Raw genomic sequence first — 17,661 nt, 5'->3', positions numbered from 1 at the left:
TAAGGATTTACAATGCAAGTTTATTTTGGAAACGCATACCTGTCCGCAACATCGATAAATCAAGCGATGACAAGCAAATACCTTATAGACGTGTAATGTTTCAAGAAAAACCATCTACAGTATTAAGTAATGCAAACTGCATATAAATATTGACTAAATAACTCAATGTTTCCAAGCATTACATACCCCAAAGCAAAGTTATTATTTCTTTTACAATAAATGACAAAAAAAATAATTGTAAAACATTTAGTTATATCCTGGAGATATTGCAATGCATCTGGTGCATCTTTGTTTTTCCAACAGAAAAGCCCCAAAATCTAATTTTGAGACAATTAAGGGCCTGTTTGAGGACATATGTCATATTCAATTAGAAAGAAGAGAGATGGCTGCCACTTAGTGCCTGGCTCAGGCCTGGTTCCTGTGTTTAAGCGACCAGCTAAAAGTTTTAAGGCAAACAGAGAAGGGGCTCAAGAAAGTAATGACTGAAACCAACAAAGTAAAATGAGAAAAAAGATTAAAGAGCCTGTGGAAAGCCTTTAGAGTTTGTTTAAATAGTGCTTGTCTATTATGCACGTCCAATTCATGATGATGGATGTTATGTTGTATAATAGAAATTCATTTCGTTCAGACTTTTCGATCTTCATTTTGTTGAATGGATGCTTGTGCCATTTTATCTCTTTTAACTCATTCCCATAATGCACTCTTTTCTGATAAGAATGTCGGATAAAAGGGCGTATGGTAATGTCAAGATGTGTACGTGCGATTAAGTTGAATATCTAAGACATGTTGACGTATCGCGTCGCAGAGCTAAAAAAAATATTTTCCAGTTTGAACCCTTTTACATAAATATCTATAGCTTGATTCTTGAACTGTCTGCATTGAATGAATGTGATGCTTTAAGATGCATCAGCTGCGTGGAGCTGCCCAGTGTGACGTGAAACCAAGTTTGTTTGTGGTTGGTTTGGACCAAAACCAAAAAGACAAATTAACATGGCTGTGTAAATGAATTATCACTTGTTGCTTTGTACTTTTTATTTGTTAGGTAGCTCAAGGACAAAAAAATGACATAAGGAACCGTAACCAAAAGTTTAACCCAAATTTTATTCATTTTCTTCTTTCAGCCCCAAACCCCCACCGCCCGAAGGAGTAAAATCTAACCCATCCAAACGGCACAGGGATCGACTGAACAGCGAATTGGACAAGCTCACTAACCTGCTGCCCTTCTCAGAGGACGTCCGTGCCCGACTAGACAAGCTCTCAGTTTTGCGACTCAGTGTTGGATACTTGAAGGTTAAGAGCTACTTCAATGGTGAGATCAGCTTTATTTAGGCACAAAATATTGTTACATAATGCATGTTCTTGGTCTTAATGTTACCACAAATGTCAGTTTTCATCATCTTCAATGTAATAACTTGTTCCACCACTTAAACCAGTTTCCTTTCAGCTGATGTCATCAAGGTCCTAAAAGGCATTTTTGAGTGCAGCATTTTTTATTTATTTTTTTATATGCAAGTTTCGTTCATTACATTGTGTAGTTATGAATGACATGCATTATTCTTTCAATATCTTTGTAATTTTTAGTACATGTAGGCCTAGGGGAATTGCAAACAGGAAATGATTCGAATTATAGTGTAGTACATTTGAGTTAAATTCATAATAAGGTTACTGGTGCAGCCGAAGGTTGAGGTCGTCTCTGCCACATTAGACGCAAGTAATGCCAAAAAAAGTCATTTGCACGGTTGCACTTCCACTTGTCGCCCTTGATGGTTTTCGGTAAGCCAAATGTGAGATAATGCTTCACTGAATGATGATTCAGTCTCAATTTGATGCTTTGATATTTCCCCCTTTATATATTGTGTTGAGTAAAATTCAACTGAATTTGTTTGCATGAAGAAAGATTCATGTCACATGCAAGATGTGACTGTAGACTTGTGAGCTTACCAGACGTTGTTTGTTGTCTCTGTGGGACGTTTCTAGGGAGCCGAACGATCACATGACGTCCTACTCTGGTTTCAAGTCCTTAACTTACTAAAATACATCATAATTAGTCTGCTTTTGCTTTCATTTCACTTTTTTCTGGCTAAAAGGTTTCATAAATGATTCACACAGACATACGTGAAAGAGCTCAAGATCAGGTTCTCAGCGATAAGGACCGTGTGCTTGGTGATAAGGCTTCGCTCTTCCTGTTTCTAAGTGCTGCTTTCCAAATTATACATTCTGACTTCAGATCTTCAGCCAGGAGATGCTTGTTTGTTTGCTTTTCTTTAGAAAACAGCCTCGCAAAAACATCTCAACATGACCTTGCGAGGAGCGACGTAGAACCTTCTGGTGGACTTGATCCAGATGGTTACTAAAAATAATACTTTGGGGAAACTTTTCAAGAAAAGTCCACTCAATGATTTTCAGAGCAAAACTGAGTTGAAAGGATATGTAAATTTGTTTTTCAGTGGTACAGTTTCTGTGGAGCTAGTAAATCAGAAAAGCTCTTGTGTGCTCATATGTAGTCCGATTTCAAGAACTTTAACTCTTTCCCCGCCAGCATTTTTTATGATTTTCACAAAATTTTAATGCCTTCCAGAAAATGCTCCTTTTTAAATATATAAACATACAATATAAGAAATAAAAGAACAGACCCTCTGCTTTCATACCTTCCTACCTTCATGTGTTCTGTTTTTATCATCTCTCAAATATGTGTAGGTTTCATCAAAAACACAAAATTTTGAGCAAAAAGCTGAGATAATTTAATTTTTGTGAAGGACTTTTGATAGAGATCAGATGCAGAGCGATCTTTAAAACATACACGGATATACAGCTGTTTGCCCTAGGGCAATACTTCCGGGTTTTATAAGTTGCGGAATAGCGGTATTGCAGATTGACGAGATAACTCGTCAATGGCGGGGAAAGAGTTAAAATAGTTTTATCCGTGATTAAATTTGACAGGTTCGTTTAGTAAAACGGCTTTGCCATTTCTAATACGTTAAACACGTACAGGGAAGGAAATTGGGCCAGAGGACATGTTGGTGTCCTTTACTATCGCTTATAGTTGATTACGAAATAAAAGGAGACACATTGTTTTTCAGGATTTACTTCACAGTGTGACCTTATGTGACCTTTACATTAGTTATTAACATATAATATTTAGCTGTAGTGTTTTTTGCTAGTGCAGATCGAAGATCGTTCGGATTAAAAAGTAGTTGGACAATGGCATTTCCCTTCTAAAAGCCGTGTTCACGTTGACCTTACTAGAGTCAGGTCAGGGTTTTATCTTTGCCTCTGTTATCTCGTCTTGAAACCGACAGTGGCAACAAGCATGTGTCTTTTCTTGCTGAATAAGCATGGCAGCTATGAAATCTATGCATAAAATGTCTTAGTCAAAAGACAAAAGGGCCTTATTGGAATTATGTTGAGATTCATCATGGCACCATCAGAGGACGGGGAAGGGAAACGGGCACGGTTCGGCGTGGAAAGTGCTGAATCAGACGACATAAAGTTCCTGGCATCGTCTCCACGCAGCCCCTGCTGTGTTCAGTCATGCTAAGCCTGTCTGAACGCATTCGTGCTTAGCGCCTACTTAGTCTAAATTGGGTTAATTCCCATTCCTCTTAAATCCCTGTTTATAAAAGAATAGGTGTGTTCGCAGGACAAAATGTGATGCCTGGTGTCATATCAAAGGTTTCTAACCTGTCATAATTTCATAGATTTCCTCTATCTGGTGCATTGTGTGGAAATTCTTAATCTTTTCCCTCACCACATCCCCTTGTCCCTCCAAATAAACAGACCACCTAAACTTTGGCAAAAACTCAAACGTGCCAGCCTAGTGCCCCCCAGCTAAGCTTTCTTTTTTGTTCTGCTTAAATAGTCTGAAAAAATGAAGACGGAAAAGAAAGACGTGGGTTTTTTGACCTAACCACAAGATTCACAACTACGTAGCGCACTAGTTGCTCTTCAGAGACTGGAGACCAAAAATATCTTGTAAAATCTGTTTGTTTGTGTATACTTGCTTGGTAACCAAATGTGTGAAGCCAAGAGGTGCGACATATGGAAGGCGCTCGGCCAACCACGTCTGGGTGTTGTGACGGCAAGCATTGTGTTCAACACAAATAGATGTATATAAGAAGAAAGACAGGAAATGCAAGACATTGTACAGCTACTTTGAATGCAGTGGTAGCATGCATGTGGCAGACACATCCAAACAATGGGTCTAGCCAATAGCCTTATTTCCTTTAGTATCTCTTTTTTGCATTGTCATTTACTGGTGCCCTTCGCTGTCACCTGCAGGAGTGTTTACATTGCAACCTTTGCTTTCTGTAAAGGATTCCTGTGATATCAGGAAATAGCAGGTCCACTATTAAGTAAAAGAGCATTTTGGGTGCTCCATTGGCCCATGCTGAGCTATTTTCAGTTTTACACCCACATTAAGGACTCGAGTACTGTATCTCTTTTATCGGCATGGCTATTTTTGTCACGGGGAGAGAGGCGTGCCCAGGGCTACGAATTCTTCTCCGTCTGACTTCTGGCAGGTCAGACATCGCCTCGGCAGAGAATGGATTCTCTTGTTGCCATCCTCCCATCATCCGAGGCCATAGAGACAGAAAGAAACTTCGAATTTTATCCCACGCCGATGCGCACAAACGACGCATTGTGCGAACGGTGCTCCCGGCATGCATTTGGGCCGGGACAGCTTGGTGTTTTGGTGAGGGTCATGTCTGGAGAAGAAACCGCATAGAACCGTTTTTGTCTGAATGGTAACGTGGTGTGTCACTGGTCTGGCTTGGATTTGACCTTAGGGATGTCTTCAAAACTACTATTGTGGTGCCAGTAGAAAGTATAAACCCCCTGTTTTTGGCTTGTTGAACTTTAGTTTCTTTTTTTCTATACTGCATTCTGCATCTTATCTAGATAGAGATCACCACGTTCCTGACGGTAAATGGATGGGAGGGTGGGGGTGGCAGGGCTGAGGGAAGCGTTCAGAGCCCTGAGCCGTTCCGGCACGCCATAGCGGTGCTGCAGGCGGTGGATTGAAGGGAAGATTGAAAATTAACTTTTATTTTTAAAATCGTAAAGAAGTGAGCATAAACGTTTCACTTATATATCACAGTACAGCCCATTCTCAATTCTAATTGGTTGCTGTATTGTTAAATGTAGTCAGTGATGGGTGGGCTGCTGGATAGTAAACTCCACCTTCGTTTGATGCATGATAACAGATGTTGATGTTAATCTGAATTGTGAAACGACTTTCTTTCCTAACTTTGCCAAAAAGTTGTCAAATTTTAATATATTTTTATAAACCATCTTTAGAGTTAATTCTTAAAAAAATGCGAAGAAATGCTTTTGTTTGTTTTCCAAAATGCAGTATTTTAAGACCAGTTGACTCTAGTTAGACCTCCACTACTAAAACGCCTGATTTCACTTTTATGGCCATGAAAGCAACATCCACCATTGTCCTGCGTGAGGTTTTGTTTCCCCTGCCCTTTGTTTTTGTTTGTTTTTTCTGTCTCTTATTGTCCTCAGTCATAAGAGTTCGCCTGGCCTTTCGTTTGTTGACGGGAGACAAGACAAATGTACTTCGAACGTCAATATTTGTGTTGGCGTGAATCAATGGAGACCGACACCAGAGGTTTGGAAAGTAAGAACAGAGGAAAGTACGGATGAGAGTCTCTTTCACTTGACCCGTAGTGTTGAGTGCTTTTGGTGATCCTTTCTTTTATTTAACCTTTAATGTGATCGTTTAGTCGTCTAGTTGCAAAACAACAAACCCAGCAGGGGCCCGAATCTGAGCTTGTACATTCTCAGGTTTATATTACGCCCGTTACTTTGAAGTACTAATTCAAGAGACAAATGCATTTATCTTGTTTTTACAGGGTTGCAGGCCATTTAAGCTCAAGTAGTATTGTTGTCTTTTTGAAGTTTATTTTGCAAACCACATTAGTAGTCCATTAATAGGGCATTATGTACACAATATATACGGAGAGTATAGTTCCTAGCCATATCGGCCTAGAAAATCGCAACTTTTAATATTCCGTTGGTCTTCGTACACGATGTAACTACAGAAGAGTCAAGTTTTAAATAAGAAAAATTTCTAAACTTTTTGGTTATTTTTGAGTGCAATGCTAATGGTCTAATCAGATTCAATGGATTATGCTAAGCTATGCTAAAAGTGCTAGCACCAGACCCGGAGATCAGCTGAATGGATTCCAGAATGGTAAGAATCAAATGTTTAACTCTAGGGGAGCTGGAAAATGAGCATATTTTCAAAAAAAGTGGATCATAAGAGTCTGAAATGTATGTTGATTATATAATTTTCGGTTAAGTAAAAAAAACTTCCTGTGCCTGTTGACGTAGACAAGACTGACATTATCATAATTCCTCCCGCTTTCACTCACAGCCTGTAAGTAAACTCCTGTTAGCATTGCATTGTAAGCAAATCTTTCAAACATGGTAAGGAGCGCCACATTTCCTGCTGACATCAGAGGTATTCAGGCCAATCACAACGTACAGATTAGCTGGCCAATCAGGGACCCAGAGCTTGTCAGATCGATCTTTGTACAAAATCAGAGGGTTTAAGGAAACCAGTATATTTGGAGCTACAAAAATGTACAGTATTTGGTAAATAATGTGTTTTTTAACCATAAACCACACAAACACATTGTATTATACCAAATACACAAAATAACGTTGTTTATTAGAAATGAAATAGTTGCACTTTAAAACTTTTTCAACTTTATATATATATATATATATATATATATATATATATATATATATATATATATATATATATATATATATATATATATATATATATATATATATATATACATAATCACATGGCATACAATACTGTATTCATTTATTTCTTGATGTATAGGTTTAACTTTTTCCTGAGACACTCACCTAAAATACAATCATACCAAAGCTTCTCGTAAGCACATTGCTCGAGGGAATATCTCATTCAGGTGATTTTGTCTCTATTTATAGCCCGGCACACGAAACCTCTCTTACCCAGTTGCGTTCCTATGCAAACCAGGTCACCCACTAATGCGAAACCTGCTTTTTCATCGTTGAAATCCATCATGCTTCACTTTTTCGACCTTTAGTTTAGATAAACATCTTTCGAAGGCCTGAAACACAGACTATGGCAACTGTTTTTTTTTAGTTTGCCTTAGCAAGTCACAACCACATGTGGTTAAAGCATACAGGTTTTTTTACAGACACTAGAAAAAGGGAACCAGTGGAGCAACGACGCCAATCCAGAGGAGCTCTCTAACGTAAAAACAACCACTGCGGTGTCGCACCACACTTCGAGTGGCGATAGCATCAACAATCGTGCCTATCAGCAACCAGAGACTGAGCTTTTAAGATCCTCGCAGTCAAAACACAGAGCTTGGCGACTCGTGTGGAGACAGGCCCGAAGAGGATAAAGAGCCAGCATAACTTCGTCCACAGTTTTGCAATGAGGTTCGAGAGAAACCTAACGTGATATTCACATAAGAAAAGCTTGTACAGAAAGCTTGTGTCATTCACCCGGCGTCACCTACACAGTATGTGAAACAATAGCAAAATTGGCTTCTCTTAGTAGTGATTCATGCGCTCGCAGCGATGAGCAATCTCGTAATTTCAGGTTGTAGTCGTCTTCAAACAGACTGCATCATGCAGCGCCGTAATTTCACCCGTGCGGTATGTTGTGCATGTCCCCAAACGGTTTGTTTTCTTCTTAGTGTGCATGTAACTATGAATCACTGGGCAGGTTCAGATCCTCAAGCAGATGTTGGGGGGTGAACGGTTGGCCGGCTTGCGGCTGCTACTTGCCTCATGCTCTTTTTTTTCTCGCTAAAACACGTTCGCACAAAGCAAGTGTTGGATGGATCCATTGAATGGGTGCCAAAGTTAGGACCTTGAAAGTGATAGACAGGAGATGACTCATGATTTATTTCCTGTTAGTCATAAATGGTGAGTAAAATGCTAACAACACCAATGGGAAGTGTCAAAAACAATATTACTTGGTTGTAGGTTTATTTTCGTCTTAATCAAATGCAATTGTCGGTAGTTTTTCAAAACTGAAGCATTTACGGTAGGACCACAAATGGGTGATTCTCACGAAATCCAGATTTAGGTGTCCAGCATCAGAAAGCCCTTAAAGCACAAGGTCTGAACTTACTATAACCATTATTGAAAAAATATTTCCTTTAGAATTATTTACTTTTTTTTATAATTATCAAAAATTATCATTACCGCAACATGAAATTACATTTAATATATGCTTTTACAAACTCATGTTTCGGTAATGAGAACTAAAAAGTTGTCTAGGTACTATGACAAACAAAATTTCAACTTTTATCTGGAGTGAAAAAATAAGAACTGCTAACCTGGTAGCCATCTTGAGTGTCACAGTCAATTATGTCCCTTCCAACTATTTTTTTTTTTTTTAATGTTAGTTCCTTGAGGGCTTAAACAATGATTGAAAATTGTTGCGGAGGATGAGAAAATTGCTCTTGGACACATTTATATTCCTTATTATTGTCTCTACATTTACCAACGATCGCCAAATACCACATGTTTTTTACTGTAAATGTTTATAGTATAACATGCACTGAAGCTTTTTATTTTTTTAGATGTTTTAATTATAAATATTTCCATGTCAAAGAACCCAAATCCAGTCATGGACACGTTGCGGTAATGACAATTTTCCCCTTAAATGTTGAAAAAAACACATGTTATTTGAAATCAAAAATAGTACATGAAGAGATGTTTGTTACTGTATGCTTCTTATTTTGATAGCATTTACTTTTTTATCAAAATGTTTTATGACACCTCATAAATCTAATTTCGTGAGAATCACCCGAATACTTTTGACGTACAAAAAGTGTTGGCCCATATTAAAACTAGAAAGTTTGGGGGTTTTCGCAGTTTCGTGATAGCCTGGGGGCGGCGACAACGTAAAAACAGCCAATGACAGCTTTTTATTTCTTTATCTTGAACTTTGATGTGCTTACACATGTGTTGGAACGTGCTTTGTTGAATCTCTTGGCGTTGTAACCAAGTGAAACCTGTTAAACGTGTTGCTTAATTTCCTCTGTGTACACAGGAAGTACTCTGTGTTCAGAAACAGAGAGGGCGAGAGAAAGTGCAGTGGAGCTTTTTCATTTGATTTGTCTTTTAGTCGACTTATGTAATGTTATAAGCTTAGCAAGGTTACGGTAAACAGTGTAGTAATGTGTATGTCTTTATTCTGTTTTTTAAATACTGTGGTAGTGCTATGGTACAGTGATGGTGTCAGGTGGTAAAACCATGGTATTTTGATGGCTTTGATATATTTTTGTATATACATGGTGCTTCAAGGTACTTCCAATGCTACCATTGTAGTACCATGATACAGCAACAGATACCACATGATACCATCGGTGCAATGTTGCAATATTTGTTGCTTTACACTTCTGTTCTCTCTCTATTGCCTGAAGGTAAATGTTGGTTTGTGAGACTGGTTGCCATACATTTTCACTCGTCAATCCTCAACTTCTTTTCTCACTTGCCTGCTACATTTGCAGTCCACTGATCCTGTCATTCATTTTCACTGTAGCATCACACTTTTAGCTTTATGCTATGCTAATACCATAAATCATGATCGTGTTATTCTTGAAAGTACCTTAAAGTTTAATGTTTGTACCATATTAACATGGTAATAATTTATACAATACCATGGTTTAAACAATACATGGCTTAAAGTATGTGGACACCCAATTCTAATGATCGGGTTTGGTCATTCAGCTAGTACACACCCTAGAGCCCGGAGTGTAGACGGTTTCAGCAGTAACAACATAAACTTCCAGTAAACTTAATCAAAGAATCAATAACCACAGAGTCCTTTTTTTAGAGTAGTTTATTTCTGATAACAAGCAATATAAACAATTAGATTACATTAGTTTAAATCACAGCTGCCAAACCTCCCTTCACATAGTGATTGATGATCGCCATCTCCCCTCATATTTAGGAAACCAAAACATTAGTTATTTTCGACAAAGTATTTGTCTCAAAATACCAAAAATATGATTCAGTTTAGCCACTAGCCAGACCATTACACAAAGAAAAACGCGCATGCGTCCAATAAAACATCTATAGATAATTTCAGCCGTAACAACATCCACTAAGAATACATAACCAAAGGTTTTTTTATTAGTTTATTTATATAACAAGCAAAATAAACAGCTCGTTTATATAACCAAAACATTTGTTATTTTCAACGAGGTATTTGTTCAAGAGTTCAGTTTGGCAACTAGTCAGACCATTAAACAAACAGAAACCGGAAGTTAAGTTGTGACCAGACTAGGGTTGCACGATAAATCGCATGTGATTGTCGTAATGCCGGTTCTTTGCTTAGTAGTAATTCGCCATCACCTGCTTTCAGATGGAGCGGCATTTACTACACAAAGCCGTAGTTCACCAATCGGGGAAATTTCGCATTAATGATCACGAACTGCGATATGTATGCGATATGGCCCAGCTTGTCAGTGATGATCATGAACTGCGATATGTATGCGATATGGCCCAGCTTGTCAGTGAACTACGGCTTTGTGTAGTAAATGCTGCTCCATCTGAAAGCAGGTGATGGCCATTTACTACTAATCAAGGAACCGGCATTACTGAGGCATGTGGGTCTGTAGTCTGTTTTTATGTGTATGTGAACTTACACGCACCCACAGCCCTGCAAAGTAGTTTATTTGACTCGCACGTGTACACAGACGTTGGAAGCATGTTCATTGCGATAAAATGCAATGCATCTTTTAGGCGACATTCTGCTGTAGACGAATGCGCGACCTATGCGTACAATGTACACAGGATTTGGAAAATGCATCACGGGCACTGTATGCGGACCCTCGCATAAGCATTAAAACAGGACTATACTTCGTCCTTAAGCATGTTCCAAATGCATAAATGTACAATAACGTTTCAAGGCAACTGGGATGTATAGGAGATTTTTTTCAATGAAGCAAGTTAATATTTTACATGCTTGCGTGTAGTAGATATTAACAGTAAAGACAGAAATAGAGACAGATATATAATAGGTGGATGACTGGGAGAAAGTGAGAAAGGAAGGAGATGTCTTTGGGAGGTTTATGATCAGCATTATCTAGAGTTTGGAAAAGGAAAAAGATGTTTCCTGACGCTCTTCCACTTTGGCTTGAAATACGATGGAGGCATTTTTATAAGTTCAACAGTTCCCCTTTACAATTTTTGGGTTTTATCATAGCTCTCATAAATAGGGATGTGATGCTTGAGTTGCAGAAACAAAACTGTTGCAATGCAACAGAGAAGATAATATTTGCTCAAGTAAGAGCGAGAAGGTGAAAGTTCAATTCTTCAATTATTAGCCGACTTGTTTATATATCATTTTACACTATCAGGTGCTTTTAATCCGGTGAATGGGTAAAAAGCACCCGACTAGTTATAAGTTACTGATTAAGACGATGCTTTATTTGTGTATGGAGCCTTTTGCACTTGAAAGCAATATATTTTTAGTGCACATTGCAGACGTAAGTGTTGGTATTTATACGACTATACAAATGTTTATTTCCGTGCCATACCCTTACAATTTTGCGCACACCATAAAAATGCAACACCTTTTTTTTTTCGAAACAATGACATGTTGATATCTCACCTATATCTATATAAAGTACCTGTATCTCTTTACATCCTCTATTGTCAATACCTAATCAGGAAACAATCATCGGAGAGGAAAATTACCAGAAGTGCAACGCCCCACCTCCGCATTTCTGAATGAAAGTTTACAGAACAAGTTGACAAGATTTTACTGTCTGTTTACCTGAGGTGAAAAGATCTCTGGCGTATTGTCAAGAGTTTACAGCTCTCACATTTTCACCCTACCTGCTTTTCTGTACAAATAAAAGATCGACAAGACTTTCGGGCAATGCATTTGATAAAAACGGACTAAAAGGCAGTAGTGAGAATATTTTTTATTATTTTATAGTATTTGTTATTTGACGTGTCGCGTTTACGCAACACTCGCATGAAACTCAACAAAAGTGCAAATGCCATTCGACTTAATTCGAGTTAAATGTGTTGTTTTTACAGCACAGTATGCAAATAAATGCATTGCAATATAAATACGAAAATAATGTTTTTTTATTAAATTATAATTAGTTAAGTAAAAAATAACAGGGTAACGTTAAACATTTAAAAACAGTGAGGCCCGAATTACTCTCCATCTTGCAGTCGATTAGCCGACTGTTTTTCGTTAAGGATGATCCATTGCTGATATCAATTCATTCCTGTGTGCCATTGGAAAAATGACACTCGAACCTTAAACAAAAAAGACTCCCAGCATGAAGGGTGTTAACAAGAAGGAAGAAAGGGGGATAAAAGCCAAGTGCAAGAACAATATCAGCATTGTAAGACGAGACCGATAAAGAAAGCCCTGTGGGCGAGAGCAGTTTTCTTTGGACCCCGACACCATTTCCCGTCTGCGCAGACTTGAGAGGTCACTGGACGCCCCGTCACACTGCAGTCTTCCTCTCAAGGCTCTTTTCCGTTCTTTCCTCGCCCTTTCTCACCCTTCTGTAACTTGTTTTCGCCATCTAATGAGCGTTGTATCATTTCACATTTTTGCCCTCGCTGCAACGACCACAGGAAGAGAGAGGCTTGCTTTCCTGTTTACAGAGGCACGGTAACGAAATGCGACAATGGTGTGCGTTTCTGTTCTGGTTCGTACGTGAAGTTAGCAAATAAGTTGATTGATTGTGTATTTTCAGGTGAGATTATCGCCATGTGTTTACGTATGTGCTGGGTTATGCATGCAGGCAGGAAGCTTTGATGTCTCTGTGCTGTGTGTGTGTTTGTGTGTGTGTCTGCGCAGGCGCAGTCAGGACGTCTGGTGTGTGTATGTGTGTTTTTTGTTGGCAGTAAAGCGTCTCAGGGGAGGCAGGGCTTGCGTGAGAGCACTGCTGCAGATCTGTCAGTGAGAAAAGAGCTGCTCAAGGTCTGGCTCGGTGTGTGTATGTGTGTGTCTGCGCCGAGCTCCGATTGTTCCCCCATAGGGAGGGAGGGTTAAGCCAGCCCTGTCTGTCAGCATGGAGCTGCCGGTCGTGTATGTGTGTGTAAATGTCCCGTGTTTATCAAGGGGGGCTGCGGAAGAAGTGAGGGATTGCGGACTGTTTAAAAAAAACAGCTAGATTTACCCACATTAAAAATACTGTAGTATACTTTACCATAGTAAACAATAGTACTACACTTTGTTAATTCTATAGTATACATTATGTACCTGTGTATAGTGAATTGTTAATACTGTAGTATACTTTAGGGCTGCAACTAACGATTATTTTCATAATCGATTAATCAGGCTTTTTTCCGATTAATCGACTAATCGATCGTTTTTTATGATAAAAACCTAAATATTTACTAAATATATACTTAGTATATATTTACCCAACCCACATAAGAAATACTTTAGTATTTACTGTAAGGAAAAAAATACTACACTTTGTTAATACTATAGTAGCCTATACATTATGTAGTATAGTGAATTGTTCAACTGTAGTAAATACTGTAACATACTTTAGGGATGCACTAACGGTTATTTTCATAATCCATTAATCAGGCTATTATTATTATTATTTCGATTAATCGACTAATCGGATAAAACCCTAAATATTTACTCAATTTATACCTTAAAGGAACAGTATGTAGGATTGTGGCCAAAACTGGTATTGCAATCACAAAAGTTGTGGCTAAAACTGGTACTGCAATGACACAACTGGTGGCCAATACACAAAATGACAACATAAACATCAGTTGAGGGCTGCAACTCCACTTTTTAAATGACAACATCCTGGCCGGACCACTGTTGTCAGTGATATAAGTATTTGAAATGAAAATGATTTCTTGATGTCTAGTGACATATCATGGCCATTTTATAATTAATTGATATAAATTTCTTACATACTGTTCCTTTAATATATATTTACTCAACCCACATAAGAAATACTTTAGTATTTACTATAAGGAAAAAATACTACACTTTGTTAATACTGAAGTATACATTATGTAGTATAGTGAATTGTTTAACTGAAGTAAATACTGTAGAATACTTTAGGGCTGCAACTAACGGTTATTTTGATAATCGATTAATCAGGCTATTATTATTATTAGAACTTATTATTTTTATTGATTGATCGGCTTATTGGATAAAACCTAAATATTTACCCTATGAATTTTCCCCTATTAAAGCTAAATAAGGCACTATATTAGGGTATTCACATGTAGAAGTGTACTTTTAAAAGTACTGACTAATTTTAATTATAAGCGCAGAGCTGGTGCTGTATGAAGCGGACGCATGTCCGCGCTGTCAAACGGTGTTGCGGGAGGATGTGATGTCACAGACAGACAGTGATGCGAGAGCATGTGACGTCACAGATCAACTAATCTATAACGAAATTAGTTGACAAAGAATTTCTTAATCGATTATTATCGGGTTTTGTCGATTAGTTGTTGCAGCCCTACTATACTTCAGTACTTACTTTGGTAAGGCATTAAACCACAGACAGACGGTGATGCGGGAGCATGTGACATCACAGATCAACTAATCGATAATAAAATTAGTTGACTACGAATTTCATGATCGATTATTTTCGATTTTGTCGATTAGTTGTTCCAGCCCTAGTATAATTTTGTAAGGCAAAAAACACTATTATTGTTTTTCCTTATAGTAAAATATTAAAGTATTTCTTATGTGGGTATTTTCTCTTCAGAGATGAAAGAAGCCAAGTATGTGAGGAAGGGTGTGTTTGCAGTGTCCGAAATGACTTTTTAGTTGACACACTTGACAATAATGTGTGAATTGCGAAAAAAGGAATATTTCTTACTATTCATAAAACTGCGTTTTGGATATCTACTAATGATACATAGCCTCTGTGACAACCGTTTCTCTTTGCATATATGAGACTAGTCAGGATCTCTGTAAAAATGCACCTGTCCTGTGTATGTAAACACCCATGTTGTGATTTTATTTTTCATATTTATTAATTAATTGCTTAATGTTTGTTATGCGTCACCACACGTTTTAATTTGATCATTATGGTTCGTAGATGGGTGTCTGTATATATGCTCGAGAATAAGTGTGTGTGTGTCTGTTTTATCCTGCCGTTGTCGTTTTTCTGTTCTCACTCTCTCACAGCAGGACTGTCCAAACTTCCCGTTTTCTCCAGACACACATCCAGGATGCTCGAATCAAATGAAAACATGTCTGGGTTCCCACTAACAATAGAAAAAGCAAGAAATTATATTTTGCTCAAAGGTGAAATGTGTCATTTCTTTCCTGTCCAATGAACGACGTGGGAGAGCGTTCAGGGAAATAGTAATTCAATTTGCGTTTCTGGTTGGTGACATTAGAAATGACAAACTAAATGTTTAAATTTAGTTAAAGGTAAAAATATATTTGAAGTGTTTTGTAACTTAATTTACATTTTTATCGGTTTTATCCGAAGCCTCGTACAATGCATTACAAGGTATAGATTTTTATCAGTATATGTGCTCCCTGGGTTCGACCCCATGACCTTATATAGCTTATAATAGAAATAGCCTGATTGTTATTAGATTTGCATTATTGTACAATATTTTTATTACAGTTTATCTTTGGATTCTTATCCAAAATTCGATTTAAGGTAAATACGACGGTATCTTCCACGCTGGATGGCCCAACATGTTTTGTATGGCAGCATTCGGCATGTAGTCTTTTGATCTCATAATAAAAGTCAAAGTCTTTTGTACTTCTCCTGCCAAACACTGCTGGAGCAAAGTCACTGAGTCACCGAGAGACTGACTCATTCACTCATCATCACACACAGTGCCTCTGCTGGATAGTTGAATAATCTGATCATTTCCTCCTCTGCGGTGAAATGAAGAAGCCATCAATAAGGTCATAAACAAGAAGTGTATGTGTGTTACGATAAAGTCTTCAATTTCACAAGTTGAATTTTGGGAAGAAAACTTGCGACATTACTATATTTTGGTACTGTATGTTGCTAGGGTGTTTTATGTGCTTGCTAGGAGGATTCCTATTGGTCAACACACCCCAAACCCAAGTTTTTGTAATGTTTGCAAGATATGGCCGTAAGTTTTAAAATGTTTAGCAATAGTAACGTTGTCCTTATTAATTACTTATGTCCTACATGATAAAAATACTAAAGTATACTTGAATATGTACTATGGTAAGGTCAAATACCATAGTAAAATTCCTAGATACTATAGTGTTTTGATCCACCTTACGCTGCGTCTCCCTTGCCATACTTCCTGCGTCCCTGTAACGCCGTCTTTAGCAATATTTCAGATAGCGATATACTTCCTGGCTCCTTTGATGTACACATTCAGACGCACTTTAACCCTTAAGGCGTCCCCAAAGTGTCACTGCAGTGACGCAGCGCGAGTTCCCTCGATTGGGAACTGTAACAATGTATCTTACAAGTGTAGTAATTACTGTAATATACTACAGTATACAACAGTTAACTGCTAAATGCTATAATAACTACTAAAGTATGCTAAATATTGTTTCATGGTTTTTTATTTGTCATGCTATAGGGGTTCCTCGCTATCTTGTTCTCTATTAAGTTTCATTTTTTTATTTTCTGCATGCCTGTGCTTGCACAAAGCTCTGCCACAGTTAAAATATTAAAGTTTCACTTTTTAAAGCCAAGTAACAGGGTGGAAACTCAGAACCGTATCGGAAGGACTTCTGACCTCGAGCCAACCCGACAGATCGCTAACACCCATTTTCGTAAAATCTTTTTTTTTTGTTCGAAATATTTGTTTCGTCCTTTCTCACGGCTCAGGATTTGGCTGACAAAACAAACTTGTAGTTGCTGGCACATAAATGACCTCCTGTGTTGAGATTTCACCGAAGTCGTGGTGACAGAGCCGTGACAAAACTGACAATCGTTTGTCTTCATCGTAAAAAGGGCAAGGCCGAGGATGAGGCGGTCGCATGCCGTCTTTCTTATCTAGCATTCTTTCTGTTGAAGACACCGTAGCAAGTTTGCTCACTTTTACAAGGCTATCTCGACTTGATCAATGCAAACTGGCTTGGTTGAAATGTCTGTGCAAGGTTGTTCTTGTTGCAGAACAGGAGGGCTGAAAAATAGTCGAGGAAGAAAAAGAAACCAAGAGATTAACCAGTAACCCCAAACCAGAAGCCTTCTCCCAAACCTCAAGCCAACTGGTTAACTTCAAACCCCAAGTCAGGCGTCTGCACACACGCAGGCTCTGCTTACGCGGTGTGGTGTGTATGCATGCAACGTACGGCTAGATGGCTTTTTTGTTTACAACTGTGTGCACGCTGGGTCTTCCCCCAACAAAACTTAACTTGACCTGGTTTACATTACATCATGTTACAAATCAGCCACCGGTTTTATGTTTAGGGGATAGGTCTTCACAATGAAATAATAATAGAAGATTGTTAAGTAGAATCAGATCCAGAAAAGGTTAAATTACTATTCCCACATGCATCCATGCACTCGCAGTTAATCCATCACAGGCCATCCGCTTTCCTGTCCGGGCCTCCTATCCTCTTCCGTTTTGGCGTTCTTCCCACGTTTCACGTTTTTTGCCGTCGCTCTCCAAAGCAGGAGCGTGTGGCGGCCGTCTACATCCTTTCCCAAC

General features: G+C 38.3%; 1 protein-coding gene across 1 annotated transcript in view; it reads left to right on the top strand.

The window, feature by feature from the left end:
• ahr2 (aryl hydrocarbon receptor 2) overlaps positions 1 to 17,661 on the top strand; it is a 71,928-nt gene that overhangs the window by 11,044 nt on the left and 43,223 nt on the right. The window contains exon 2 of the mRNA XM_065244622.2: positions 1,122 to 1,309. Within this exon, the coding sequence (XP_065100694.1) occupies positions 1,122 to 1,309 (188 nt within the window). The remainder of the gene's footprint in view (positions 1 to 1,121; positions 1,310 to 17,661) is intronic.

Source organism: Paramisgurnus dabryanus, chromosome 24, assembly GCF_030506205.2.
Source record: "Paramisgurnus dabryanus chromosome 24, PD_genome_1.1, whole genome shotgun sequence".
Taxonomy (NCBI): domain Eukaryota; kingdom Metazoa; phylum Chordata; class Actinopteri; order Cypriniformes; family Cobitidae; genus Paramisgurnus; species Paramisgurnus dabryanus.
Note: the sequence above shows the minus strand (reverse complement) of the source record. Positions and strands in the feature narration are given on the sequence as shown.